This window comes from Chelon labrosus (genome assembly GCF_963514085.1).
Source record: "Chelon labrosus genome assembly, chromosome: 7".
In the NCBI taxonomy this organism is placed as follows: domain Eukaryota; kingdom Metazoa; phylum Chordata; class Actinopteri; order Mugiliformes; family Mugilidae; genus Chelon; species Chelon labrosus.
In genome coordinates, this window is record NC_140343.1 from 16,292,549 (window position 1) to 16,306,617 (window position 14,069).

General features: G+C 43.2%; 1 protein-coding gene across 1 annotated transcript in view; it reads right to left on the reverse strand.

The window, feature by feature from the left end:
• Positions 1 to 14,069, reverse strand: part of unc13a (unc-13 homolog A (C. elegans)) — a gene marked incomplete at its 3' end in the record, with an annotated part of 41,405 nt that overhangs the window by 25,231 nt on the left and 2,105 nt on the right. Inside the window, exons 2-12 of the mRNA XM_084548801.1 lie at positions 10,709 to 10,738; positions 10,525 to 10,624; positions 9,000 to 9,117; positions 7,773 to 7,896; positions 7,103 to 7,173; positions 6,816 to 6,870; positions 6,114 to 6,143; positions 5,363 to 5,558; positions 4,061 to 4,180; positions 1,860 to 2,672; positions 822 to 915 (exon numbers count right to left, since the gene is read on the reverse strand). Coding sequence (XP_084404927.1) covers positions 822 to 915; positions 1,860 to 2,672; positions 4,061 to 4,180; positions 5,363 to 5,558; positions 6,114 to 6,143; positions 6,816 to 6,870; positions 7,103 to 7,173; positions 7,773 to 7,896; positions 9,000 to 9,117; positions 10,525 to 10,624; positions 10,709 to 10,738 — 1,751 coding nt within the window. The remainder of the gene's footprint in view (positions 1 to 821; positions 916 to 1,859; positions 2,673 to 4,060; positions 4,181 to 5,362; positions 5,559 to 6,113; positions 6,144 to 6,815; positions 6,871 to 7,102; positions 7,174 to 7,772; positions 7,897 to 8,999; positions 9,118 to 10,524; positions 10,625 to 10,708; positions 10,739 to 14,069) is intronic.

The following is a 14,069-nucleotide window of genomic DNA, read 5'->3' on the forward strand; positions in this document are numbered from 1 at the left end:
ACTATAACAGTTAGTGCTTTTATTTATTTTGACCTTTATATCTGGATCAAAATCAAGACATACAGTCTGTGTTCCTTATCGAAAAGTTCTATTTTATGTTGGGTTTCACCATCAGCTGCTGCTACAATAACTGACAATGTGATGTGATTTTTAATAGCAGCAGTGAGTTCTGTGCTCATAGTGGAAGAAGATCACAACCAGATGGCCATCCATGAAATCATTCTTCTAGTCCTATCTGCTCTATTATTGAAATGCATGGTCTTCGTCTGCTTGCCTTGTCAGAGTGTGACACACACGCCTTGATGCTAACGTCACACTGATGCACACAAATAGCCCAGATTGATATAAATGGCCGGCTTTGATAACGCTTGCGGCGACTTCCTACGTGCTCCTCGGCCCTCCATTCATATCTACGAGCCGCACAGGATGCGTACAACATAAACGACATTAGCATTAACACGCCACTGGCCACACCCACCTGAGAATCTTCTCCAGCCACGGGGAATCAGAGCGGACTACATGCAAATCGCTACGAGGATGGGGAAACAACTGAAAAGAAAATAATGAAATGGCAAAACAATACAAGGGATAAACAGAAACCATCAAATAATTCAAGGCAGTGACCAAAAAACGGGGGAAACAAATGGCAGGCTGGTCAACAAGAGCTGGAAATAATAAACACGGTACCAGTAGGTCATGCAGGGATTGATGCAACAAGTCAGTGAGTTGAACTAGTTACCAACTAAAAGCAAAGCAGCACCAGAGAGAACATACTGTACACAACAAGAATGCACTGAAACACAAACACAGCCAGACGGTACCTCTTGTAGCTGTAGTCGTACTCTGCTGAAAAGTCGAAGCCAGTTGGCCTTGGCTCTGGCAGGACCGGGTTCCATGATTTCCCTCTTAGGGAAGCTGAAATAATAGTTTGTAGATACTGCTATGACATTTAGTCGCAAGTATGCTGAATGTACTGTAGTTATAGACTAGGTGAGGTAGTGACAATCTCTGTAAACTGTTTTCAGACATAGTGGGTAAGAAAAAAAAAGATAATTTAAAGGGGAATTACTGTTTTTTACAACCTGGACCTTATTTTTGGCATAAAATACGATTGTTTACTCACCCATATAACTTTGGTGTCATTTGGAGTAATTCGGACGATATTTAGATCAGCGGAGCGCCGCGTATATCCATATAGTGGGAGTGAATGGGGCACCGAAACGCAGCCTCTAAATAACGCATTATCTGTCGCGAAACTCGTTCATTTCACCAATATTTTGTTATGATACGCTAGTGCTAGTCCCTGTTGAGTCCGGAGTTGCCAGAAATAAGGTCCAGGTTGTAAAAAAATGGTAATTCCCCTTTAATTATCCAAATGTTCATTTTATACAACATGTTCTAGCAATGGTGATAACAGTCAGGTAAAAAGGTTCATACCAATACATACTTTGCTAAAATAATCATGTTCCCCTCAGCCTCAGTTGCACTTTGGTTTAGTGTTAATTAGAAATAATCTAAAAATAAAATCATGTGAACGGTATGACGGTACGACTGTACGCATATTAGTTTTTAAAACCTCGCTGTGCCTCGCATGGCTGCAGATGTTAAGGCATATGAAAGCTATTATTAGAGTGCAGCTGGTTTATCTGGACAGATTTTTTTAATTTCCTTTCTGCACTTCTATGTCTCTTTTGAATTATTGATTGCTTTAATTAGTTTCCATCTAACCTCCTAAAATATGCAGCACATATGCTGATGTGTGGCCTATACAACAGCTGTATGATGACTTATACGAAAATACTCAGAGTGTGTTAAAGGTTTTTTTCCCCCTGTGTGACAAGTATATAAGATGTGGTCACCTTGGAACAGGAGGCTCCTCTGCTTTCTCTTCAGGAGGTGAGGAAGCACTCTCTGCTGCTGGAGGCTGCTCAATAGGTTTATGTTCCTCCAGTGGCACTTCAGATTTGGGCTCTGGCTCCAAGGGTTTGGAGTCCAGAGCCGGATCCTGTGATGTAGTTGCGGGCGTGGATGTAGGTGCGATGGACAGATCTTGCTGTGATGGTTCAAAGGAAGGCTTGTTGGAATCTGCAGTGAAAGGGGACATTGTGTTGTCTTGTGAGACTGGAGGTAGACCAGGAGCTGTGCTGGGCGGCTGGAGCTGATCATGGCCAAGCCGCTGCTGATGCAACGACGCCTGCTTCTCCAGAGGTGGCCTGATGGAGGACGGACCATCAGAGGGGGGCATCAGCGTGGGGGCGGTACTTGTGGGTGTGGGGGTGTACGGAGGCTCCTGGTCTTCACTGAGTGTGCCGTCTAGAGGATACATATCTTCCTCTTCCTCATACGGCATCTCCTCCTCGTCTTCATAGTTGTACTCTCCCTCTTCTGCGTATATGCCTCCTTCCTCTTCTTCATACAGAGCCCCCTCTTCTCCTCCATCTTTGAGGTAGCCTCCCTCGTCGCTGTAGACGCCCTGCTGTTCCTCGCCATCCCAGCCCGGGGAGTCTTCTTTGCCGTAGCTGACGGACGAGTGGCAGGAGTGGTAGGAGTCGTTTTCATCGTAGAATTCTGACCCTCTCAAGCTTTCGCCATCCTCGGGAACAAACTCCTCGCTCAGCTGAGAACTGCCTCGACTCAACTCACAGGACGAGGCGTAACGACTGTCTGTGGGACTGAGGTAAGGGGGAGACAGAGCTGTTAGATAAATACACAAACACAGGTTGAATAGTAAACTATAGGCGCGCCCACGCTTTCACGCTGAGGAAGAGATAATTAAGGAACTTGGGGCCACGGGGAGGGAGACGGCTAACCAACGGGAAAAGAGGAGTGACTTGAAACCAAACAATAAGGAATCTCAGAGTGGGGGCTTGAGGCTAGTGATGCATCTATGTAACTGCGAGGGGAATTGTCTTTTTAGTAATGGGAAAGGTTTCTATGGATACTAGTTCACACCACTTAAAGACAAGAATACATTTTTCATTAACTGATATTAAATATAAATAAATAGGCCTATTCCAAAGAAAACAAGTGAACCTTGAGGTTGAGGGTAATTTTTCTAACTGGCAGAAAAATATGTGAATAACATTTATTCACAGTGATGAATGAAGGACAAACCATGAAACGTATGAAGACACACAATAAAACAATTTCACACACTCAGACACAGACTCATACTCTATTGTTTCGTCTCTGCCGATTACAGTCATGTCGGTTCAATAAGGCAGGTAGTAGACGAGCAGCGAAAGAGTGAACTGCATCGAGGCTTTGGGTTGAACGGAAACACAAATGCTCAATCGCTGCCTAACGCCTATCTCACAATCTCTCTCCTGTTCAACACAAAGACTGACACAGACGGTGACAAATGCTTGCACGGCGCTTGAGTCTACACTCTTCCTTCGCAAAGAACAAAAACACACACGATGAAATGAAGACCGAACCGAACATCACGCCTCTCTTCTATAGGGCCCCATTATTGGGCTGATGACCTCCTGCTGTCTCACAAGAGGAAATTAAATGTGTATAATTACCAAGTATGGGACACCCAGAATAAGACAGGGCCCTTCTTAAAGTCTCACAAGCGGGGTGAGGTTCTAATAACAAGCTGTCAGGACAACAGATGCGTGCGCGCACACACACACAGATTCACACGGGCGGTTCGACAAAACTCCAACCCATAATTAACCTCTCTGTCTCCGACTGTTACGAAACAGCAACACACACACACACACAGGCATCCTGTCAATCACTCACCCACGCACAAAAACAGAACACAGAACTTCTAATGATTGAGGTGGCGAATGTGATACAATGTTTGTGACACCTATTTGTGATTCTTCACCAGGAACACAGAAAATATAGATGCAGTACTTTTCTATTTAAAAAAAATATAGAGTATACATATACAGAGACAGGGTAAGAGAGCATGCATGCAAGCACAGCGAGCGAGGAGGACGGGACAAGTCCATCACTGACGTCACAGCGAGACGGAGTCACAGGCCTGAGCAGGAGGAAGAGGAGGAGGAGGAGGAGGAGAAGTTGGAGATGAGGTACAGAGACCCACCTATCGGACAGTGAGTGCCTACTGTCTAGAGAATACTGACGACTGGTGCGCCGGCTCGACCCTGAGCCTGAGTCGATATCGCTGCGCCCGTTGGTGGCCGACTCTAAACTATCATAGCGTCTGGTAAGAGGAGCAGGGGGGGAGGCAGGGAGGAGGGAAGAGGTGGGAGAGGAGCATCAGTAGAGCTCAGTGCAAACCTTTCAAAGAAAGCTCTAACCAAACTGCACTGCCTGGTTAAGGATAGGTTCACAATTCTGCCTTAAAACAACAGTCAGGTGTCCACTTGAAGAGTGACTGATTGTTGTTGTAATTCCTCCTTCTGGTCATTGTGAGATCCATACCTAATGTATCCACCGGCCTTACGTCAAAGTCAATTGGAAGCAGTCTTTATCAAATCAAATGGTTCATAATGCAGTCACGTCACTGCAAAATCCCCCTTCCTTGCATTCCCTGCTTGGCAGCTCAACAAGGAATCGCTTTCCACGGCAACACAAAGAGGGAATTTTACTCTGATAAAATGGTAAATTTTGAAGTTTGACTTGTTGAACTCAGATTACTGAAAGTTTACGGTATCGTGGGATTAATACATTTACACAGAACAAGGAAGGTGGAGTTTATCCTCCTTTATTTACACTGGCAGCAAGTGAAGAAGGGACATCCTAATATGAACAGGAAGAACGATTAATACCAAGCACAGCCTGGTAAAATGGTGAACCTATCCTTTAAGACCTCTGACTAAGGCTGAGCAAACTGAAGATTTTATTTTCCATCTAAGACACACCCAAACTTTCTGATTCAGAGGTTTCATCCTTTACATAAAATGTGCATTGCGTCCAGAAAAATATTCATTTTCTGCACAAGGTAGCATGGAAGAGATCACATGGGGGTTTCTGATGCTCACACACCCAACATGCACGCGCAGATGCAGGCACGCACACGCGCACTCACACAGAAAAGATAACCACAAAGGCCCGCTTCATACATGACCTGTATACAAGAACTCTGTGCCCCAGCATGCTTGTATACACTGAGGCCAGGGTTATTCTCTAGAGGGGGAGAGCACAGCGGGACATGTTACCATGTACAACACAGTGAAACAAAACAAGACCGCAGGGGCTCAGTTGTCTCGGGGCTTTATGATAGAGAATGGATTTATCCACAAAGAGAGTATTTTATTTAAGATGAGCTCACCAGATTAAAGCCATTACTTCTGTTGAATACACATTCTGACCAGCCCCATGGTGAACATATGCAATTAGACTAAAGAAAAATGAACCCCTCATCTTTAGTTTCAGTTGTTACCTCATGGCTCTGTGGTCGTAGTCCAGCTCATGGACGTCGTCGCTGTACGAGTGCTGGTAGTGCTGGTGTCTCATGGGATACTGGTGCATGGAAGCGTTGGGCTGGGAGGTGGTGTAGTAGGGAGGTGGGATGCTATTACTGGTCTCACTGCGGTAGTCACTGTCCCTGTCATCCACGGCGCTGTCTGGGTCCTCGTCTGTTCGCACGAACACAGTGGGAAGCGGGATGGTTTGTGGAGATCGAGGCAAAAAGAGGATGATCAATCAGAATTGCACCATATATATATATCTGTAAATAGTAAGTGAATAATTAAAACGCTTTTAAAATTCAAACGTATAAAGTTTGGACTGTGGATGAGGACAGAATCTGAATAATTAAACGATGCTATACATATTTTAACCAGAAAAATACATTTTTAAGGACAATTTTCTGCCCTGATTAGTGTCAGCAGGTGTAAATTTCAGCATATACACATGCTAAAGAAGCACACTTATTTGCAAAAACGGCCTTGCAAATAAGTAACATGTATGCATATTTATTCTGTTAGAATTTGACTTTTTTAAAACGTGTAAAGAATGGGAATAATCAAAGAGGAAGTTCAAAGAGGATGTGTGGAGAAGAAATACATTTTCATGGCTGCTAATGGTCTCTGAGGAAAATTGCACAAGGAGATCATTACATTAAGTGAGACACGGACAATAAATACAGAATTACTCCGAGTCATTTGCAGAAGCGCATGAAAGAAACTTACTTTGCTGATCTCCCCACAGACTCCAATTACCTGCAAAGAGACGAAGGGTTGTGGAGACCAAATTAGGTTTGGGCCACAAATTAAACACGTCAGTCGCCCACGAAGCCAGGTAAACAAACATGCACGGATTTGTAGCCCGGAGAATGAATTATTTTACGATGTCAAACGTGTGTGCAAAGAGCACCGGAGTCAAATCAGTGCGCATGTACATGTGTGTGAAAGAAGCAAAAACACAATTAGAGGTGATTTTTAGGGCGGCTGGCTTTGATGCTGTAACAAAAGTAACAAGGAACAGAAAACACAAACATGCTGTTTGCACGAACGCCACAGTGTCGGGCAAACCCAGATTTACACTATACACATGTATCCACCTGCACCCTCTGTCACCGGCACCAGGCAGACAGACAGACAGAAGAGTGTGTGTCTGACACCCAGCGTATGTCAGCTCACCTCACATCTATCACCTATAAGTCATTCTAGTGTTCATGCAGGCGTGCATTCGTGATTAATCACATCCGCTTCCCTCCCTCCATGCGTCCATCCTTTGCTCCATCTATTATCCTCATTTATACCCCCTGTCTAGTCCCGCTCTCGACGAGTTGAGGTGAACGAGCAAAGGAAGTGAGGAGAGGGAGAAGAGGAGGCATAAAAAGGACACAGCACAGGAGGAGGTGGGATGCAGAGGAGGTTTCTGACACTCACAGCACTGTGTGGATGGAGCGTGGAGCGGTCGCACCTGTTCTTCTTGATAGGCGTACTGAGGCAGAGAGAATAACAGAAACAGATGTAAAAAAAATAAATAAGAACCAAGCCTCTGTCGGAGGATAACTGCTAGTAAATATATTGACAATTCTGCTGGCAGCTATGAAGTGCAGAAAATGAAGAAAGGAGCTTAGATTAGGGAAAGGATCACAAAACAAAATGCTACAAGAAAGAAGAAATGAATAGAAGAATAGGTGAAATTGTGCAACAAAGGATGAATTCCTTACATCTTGATCTCTCATTGCATTGAGTTGTTCTAGTTTCTTGGCCCAGTATCTGGCCTCTTCCTCTGGAATGTCTGCAGCAAAATAGAAACACTTGTTACTCTACACAAATATTGAACATTGTAAACCTCTGTGTCTGCATACTCTTACAGAAATACAGAAATAGAGCCATAGAGCATCCATATTGATTTCTATAAATGTCATGTAAATAGTATTAGAGGTCCGAGAGGTGCACCGGTAAAAGACAGCAGACTGACGACCATTCTCACCACAAGGTCTATTAAAAGTCAATGTGGAGTGATCGTATCACACAGACCTTCTTCAGCAGATAGAGTTTGAATGGTTATCATGTAACTGTTGGATGGACCTGAGGATGTCTTACCTACAACTGAAAGCTGATGGATCTTGTGGTGGAGTTATCTTATAAAGACAGTATTAATGTAGTTATTATAAGTAGTCGTAGTATTAGTGGTTGGAGCAGGAGACAGCAGGAACTATTAGTCATAATGACTGAACCAGTATTTGTCATCTCAACAGTATGATGTTGCACTAGCACTAATACTTGTAACAGCTTTTTTTATTTTAACTGAAGCATAACCATGCATCTAAAATCTAAGAGACATAAATGAAAACAATAAACCACTAGGTAGTAAAAAGTAAATGAAAGTTGGACCTAGTGGCAGTTCGAAGCGGGTGTCGAGCAGCAGCCTGTGAAATGTCGGATCTTTGGTTCCACAGATCTCATTCTCCGCCATGATCACGTTGGAGTCCAGGGTCAGCCACTGACCTGGACCCTCCTGGATAACACAGAGTAGGTGGTACAGAGATATGACTTCGATAGTAACTGATAAATGCCCATATTTGAGATTATTTAGTGGTAAAAATTAGATAATTTTAAGTAATTGAAAGAAAACCACAACTTATGTATTACTAGATCAGACGCAAATCAATCTAACAAAATATAACCAACCAATCTGAACCTCAGCACAAAGCAACAGAATCATTGAGAACGATCAGATATCACATGATGTCTTCATTTGGCAACTTCACCATCTTTGCATCTCATTTCAGAGTGAAAGCAATTCAGGTTCTCTGGACTGAGACATGGTGGTGGCTCAGTTATAGCTGGAGTATGCCCTGTATCACTGTCATTCAGTGGTGATTTCACTGCTGACTGAAGCAACTGGACGAATACAGAGATACCTAGGGGCATTCTGTGTTCTCAGACATGAGCCAAATGTGTCGAAACCCATTGGGCGACTTTTCATCATTGAATGGCACAATGATCCAAAAGGTAACTTACCAAAGAGCTTTACAAGGTGAGGAGCAGTCCAACAACAAGCTAGCGTCGGCATCACCAGGTAATGTACAAAGTGTCTGCCAATATCAGTTCATCACAAATTTAGGAAATCTTCCACAAATTATTAATTATAACGGTTTTGTGTAACTTCCAATTTTGGTTTGGACCACTAAACCAGCTTCCTCACTCTGTTCTTTCTACATTAATGTAAACACACTTCACCACAGTGTTTAGTCTCTTTTATTTAAAACCGAATTTCATGAAGTGCAGCACCTGAAGAACATAAGACCTGCAGCTATCCAAAACTTAGAGCTACAGAGGCCTTATGCAGACAGTTTTCAATTAGTTGTCAATCAATTAATAAGCACTTAGTAAAGACAACTGACCACTCATTGCAAATCTCTGATGGACATCTCTGACTGATATCATTTAATTTCTACCTAAGTATCTAATGTTGCATTTAATTAGTCAAAACCTGGGGACACATTGCGTGGCAATTGCACTGATTTATCATCCGTGTACTAGAGTACATGTACAGTACATGCAGTCATTGAAACCTGAGGTCTGAGCCAGATAGAGAGAGAGAGGGAGGTAGCGTACCTCATTGGACTGCCGTATGTTGCGCAGGGGGATCCATAAGGTGCCCACCATGGTGTCCCAGATCAGCCCTTTATTCCACACCTCCACTGTGAGGCCCAGATCCAGCCGGTTTATTTCGCTGCTCGACAAAAAGGGGAAGCGGCAGGTTTAGAAGAGGAGAAATAAATGAGGAAATGCAGAGAAAATGAATGCAATAAATGTAGAATATAGAGTTGAATGTTTTACATGGAGGATTTTTAGCAGAAATACAGTGTATGGCGTCAGGAGCTGCATTTAAATGTGGCGATGGATATGCACCATGATTCAATCTGCTGAGGGAAATGAGTCATTCTGCATGAGGATGGAAAAGAATAGGTGATTGTCAACAAGGCTGCTGGAAAGATGAACTCAATGCCTCATTTCCCTACAGAGCAACACTCACATGCTCAAATACCTAATGTCAGGACTTGGCTAAGATTTGCGATGTGACTACACCTCTGACTGGCCCATTGTCAGCTCAGTGTGCTCCGCTCATCACTGAGCAGTGGTCCACTAGTCGGAATGAATCGAAAGCTAATAATGGCTTTGAGGTGAAAATGCATCTTTCTGTTTCCTTGGAAGTTGAGGAAGTAATCAGGAAATTGTCTGAATGATCTGTACCACAAATGAGAAAAGAGGGAGCAGAGGAAATAACCAGCAGAGGGAAAGAGAGTGAGGAAACTGAAGTAAAACGCAAGGAGAGAGCTGTTGTGTTTGGCACCTTTTCTTTTACGTGGCGCTCGGGCGTTATAAGGTGTTAACAAAGCCTGAATGGGGAGTAACCTGTGCATCTGGGTGTGTGAACACTGCTGGATCAGCGCAAACGACAGCAGAGAGGTGCGATGTTATCCCCACACTCGTCAATGGGAGAAGAGTGGAAGCAAGAGGAGGCAGACAAAAATAACTAATTTCAAGAAATCTTAAAGTAACAGTTGATCCAGTGGTCCTGAGCTAACAGATTCCAATCCTTATTTAATACCAGTAAATATTGACCACACGCTTGAATCAGCCAATTGATTTTAACACCAGATGCAAACCTATTTGTTTTTGGTTCAATGTTAAACACATTGCAAACATGAATAACTTAAAACGCCTTCATTTTCTAGTATGATAATGAATTAAAATGCCACCATGGCATAATAGATGGCACAAAGGGGCCAGTTAGCAAATCAATGCCACAATATTGTCTATTTATTTCACGCCTTCTTCTTCCTTGTCAGAACCTGACGCCTACATTACCCACAATACAACTCAACAGCCCACAGTTCAGTCGAAGCTTGTGGTGTGTTATGCTAGTAGTGGCCAATGTAGCTGCCTCTTGTAACAGAGGAGAGTGGTTGGAATGGATTAGGTTTACCGTAGCAACAGAGATGCAGTTTTTTTATTTTCAATCTTATAATTTTCAGGCTCCACGCAACAAGCCACAATGACTTGCAGTAAGGGCCGGCTCCCTACCTAAGACAATGCTTACAAGTGGGTTTATGAGGTAAGTATAAAAAGAACTCACAACATAAAGTCCTGCTCCCAGCATGGCTGACTGCCACGCACGGCGATGGTTGTGCTCTTAACATTCTGCACCTTCAGTGTCACATATGTGTTAAATTTCTCTGTAAAACACAAACATCACTGGTTATGCCATCGTGTGTTCATTTGAAACAGTCTGTTTCAGTAAAATGCAGATCACAGCTTACCTTGGGGTCCATCGAGCTTGCCTTTTTTCACTGCAAACACATTAAGAAAACAAACAAGAAATTAGCTTTTAAAGAGTTCACATTATTTGCTTGCTGCAAATACAATTTTAAAGGCTTAGTGTTACGTGACTTCAGCGTACAGTCCAGACAAGCCTCTGCCTGTAGCTTGTGTACATGAAAGTATCGTTGGCTGGTGACTGACAGCAGTCTGGCATTTAAGAAAGAGGGTGGGAGGTCTGCATGTTTCAGCCAGGAACTCCTCTATGCTCTTTGGGCAGAATGTCAGGATCTCAATATGAAAGAGCGCACCTGCTCAGCAGGAGATGTCAGGGTCTCTGACTCACTCTTTGGAGGGGCAAAAAGATAGTTTGTGCAGGTAAAAGCAAAAGGTGGAAAGATAAAAGACTGAGCAGCGCTGCCGTTTTTTCCAACACAATAGGCGAGTGTTGAGGTGCCACTTCCAACTCCTTCTAGCAGACTCCTGTGGAGGTAGTGGACTGATTTTTAAATCCACTGTGACGTCAAAAGTCTATTCATTATTCATTCAACCTTGCACCCTGCAGATGCTCATCATACCCATGTTCAGCAATGGGCTATAAATATTCAGATCTCCGGTATGTAATCCCCTCTGATTACCTCTTTTCCACTGATGTTACACTTAAGGAAGGACATACAAAAAAGACTAAAACGTAAGGCCTGCAAAAGTGATGATGAGTCATTTTCTTAGTCAGTGACAGCAGAGCAGACGCAATAATCGTCGTGGACAATTTGGCTCCTAAAAATAGCATCACCTCAGCAAACCCCTGGGACAATGCTTATCACTTGAATATTGTTCTGATTCACGAGGCAGGTGCCGGAGTGAGCCATGTGGTGAAGCGCGTGCTTCTTAGCCGACTTCAAAGTGAAATCCCCTTCTTGATATTTTAGCTGCTGACAAGGCAGCCGCGCCACATGGGTGAGGAAGGTTCTTTTCTGCGGAAAATACATTTAACAAAAGCCTTCAAATGAGTGCTTTGCTTTCAAATAGAGAGTAATTGACAGATGCATCTCCGCTGCATCCTTGCCAACACTCTCTCCCATGCACTACCCTCTCCTCACCATCAGCCAGCCATTGGTCCTCTCTCTCTCTCTCTCTCTCTCTCTCTCCCTCTCTCTCTCTCTCACTCAATCACTCACTCCTACAAGCTCTCCCAGCCATGTGGGAAGTGTGCACGTGTGCTCCCTTTCTATCTCTTTCTCTCGTGCTCCATTAATCTCTCCGTGGAGCCGGATGCATGCAGAGTGAGCTGCATCCCCAACACTAAAAATAACCACTTCAGTGTGACAGGGGTGGGGGGGGTGCTGGAAAGAGGGGAGTGTGTGTGTGTGTGTGTGTGTGGGGGGGGGGGGGGGGGGTTTACTTCTTGCAGGCATAAGTCTAAACCAACACTGCTGCAGTTCCAGCACCGAGGAAAGTGTGAAGGGGAGTAGGTAAAAAAAAAAATAGTGTTACAGATTTTCCGCAAACCCTCAAAAGATAATATTGAGACGCAGCCACCGCAAATACAGGATGTCATTTTCTCGTTCTTTGCCAAGGAAAATTAGACGAATACATTCAATTGCGTCCTGGTCCAGAGGAGCTAACGGGGGTTTTTGTTTCCTGGTGTATTCCAATGGAAAGGTTTCAGAGTGCCCACACATCAGAGCAATTAAACTGACACCAGCAATAACAGTATAAATAGTCTTATAGGGGAATTAATTCAGGGAAGAAAAAATGTGTTTGTGACAAAAAAAGAGACTCAAATAAACAAATAAGTTACAGAGTGCCCCGTTCATCTCATAAAATTCACTCACACACGCTTGCTGTACATCATTAGAGTGTGACCGATGTAAACATACTCAGTAGTCAGTGATGATTAAATACTTTTGTTGTGCACAGCATTTAAATCTATAACAAGCAAAAGGGCATTTGCATTTTGCCAATGAAGACTCCTAGTCATTATTGCAGTAATGTAGTATTGTGTTTGAAACGGTAAAATAGACTTTTAGGACTGTATGGCTAAATTATATTTATCTCTGATGTCAGGCTTTCTGATCACTTGCAAAAATCTCCACTCTAATGATGAAGATGCCCACATTTACTGTAGGTCTATGTAATAGTTGGACATGGACAAATCATTTAGCTGCATACCAAAACATATTATAGTTGTATTATGAATATTGCATTAAAGTGAGGACACACCGCTTTAATTTAGGGGGATTCACATCCAAGGAGGAGGAAGGGTTTAGGAATTACAACTCTTTCATTTGAGAGGTGCATGACATTCCCATACCTACGTGATTTCTAGTGTGGCGTTTGCATTTGGGAAAATATGTTGTGAGCCCACATCTTGTGTTCAAATGAGCTCTCAATGGAAGTGAAACACAAACAGTCAAAATAGGAGACTGTGTATATACAGTAAATATGTCTATGATTCCTACACCTGTTCATCCAGTATGGATGTGAATACCTTCAAATTAAAACTACCTTTTGAGCACATATTCTGTAAAAATAAATAAATAAATAAAAAATAACGAGAAAAACACAAACTTGTGTCCAAACCTATATGGACACAACTGTATATATTAATTAGACGAGGATGTGTCACTCTTCTATAGTTATAAAGCATGAATTGGCATCTTCCTGCAGTGTCTGAGAGTAGTGATGGCTGCCAGACTTGAACACGCTTACTCAGCTTGTGTGGCACAGTCCATCACTTCACAGACTACATCTAACACCATGAGACAAGAAGTAGAGTATACACACAACTCAATACCATGTGACTGCCACAGCCCAAAGGCCCTACTCCTCAGCCGCTTTAATTCTCCGTTGTCTGCACAGCCTCCATGAAAAAAAAACATAATGTACAGTATCGATATAAAGCTAGCTGCCGGGCTATAACAGAGTGCTGAGAAACTAATGAGAAAATGCCAGCAGAGACCTAAAATACCACCGGGGTTGCTATGCCAACAAAGCTTCAGGACATAAAGGGACCACCAACGAGCCCGAATCTCAATCCTGACATCTGTGCAATCAGCACTGGTGTCAACAGCTATAGCTGCCTCTTCACAAATACTACAAGCTGCTCCAACCTCTCACTGAATGTGGAGAAGCAGCTTGAGGAAATCACTTTTTCATCTAGTCATCATTGTGACCTTAAAAAAAAATGTTTAAAGTATGCCAGAAATCACTCAGTGGGCATTAAAGAGAATACCCAGCAGTTATGAGTGTCCAGGAAGTGACAGATGACAAGCAAAAGACGCGCATGTCAGCAGGAATTAACACAGATAAAAGTGGGTTACATACACTCACTTGTCAGCTAATTAGGCACACTAGTGGAAA